The sequence below is a fragment of the Cystoisospora suis genome, assembly GCF_002600585.1.
Source record: "Cystoisospora suis strain Wien I chromosome Unknown contig_2905, whole genome shotgun sequence".
In the NCBI taxonomy this organism is placed as follows: domain Eukaryota; phylum Apicomplexa; class Conoidasida; order Eucoccidiorida; family Sarcocystidae; genus Cystoisospora; species Cystoisospora suis.
The window spans coordinates 1,889-2,117 of NW_027155701.1; the positions used below are offsets into that span (position 1 = coordinate 1,889).

Here is a 229-nt window from a genome sequence, read left to right on the forward strand (position 1 = left end):
CCGAATAGAACGCAGCACTGTACTGTCAATGCTAACGCAGACAGCACATTGCACGTGCTGCCGGCACCGCCCAATCACACCACGCACGTCGCTAGAGCAAGTCAGGGCTAGGAAGCAATAACAGATGGCGCATTTGAAAGCGTCAAGAGCTTCATTGAATGCCACTAAGGGCTACAGCGAGAGCCGAGCTCCCTGACAAATCTCAAACATCGGCTGACGTAACTCACTG

At 53.3% G+C, this 229-nt stretch overlaps 1 protein-coding gene across 1 annotated transcript; it reads left to right on the top strand.

The window, feature by feature from the left end:
• Positions 1–226, top strand: CSUI_005885 (uncharacterized protein; the record flags this gene model as incomplete). The annotated part of the gene is made up of 1 exon (XM_068066052.1): positions 1–226. A coding segment is annotated over one exon (120 nt), but the record flags the coding sequence as incomplete, so codon positions are not given.
• Between the last annotated feature and the right edge of the window lie 3 nt (positions 227–229).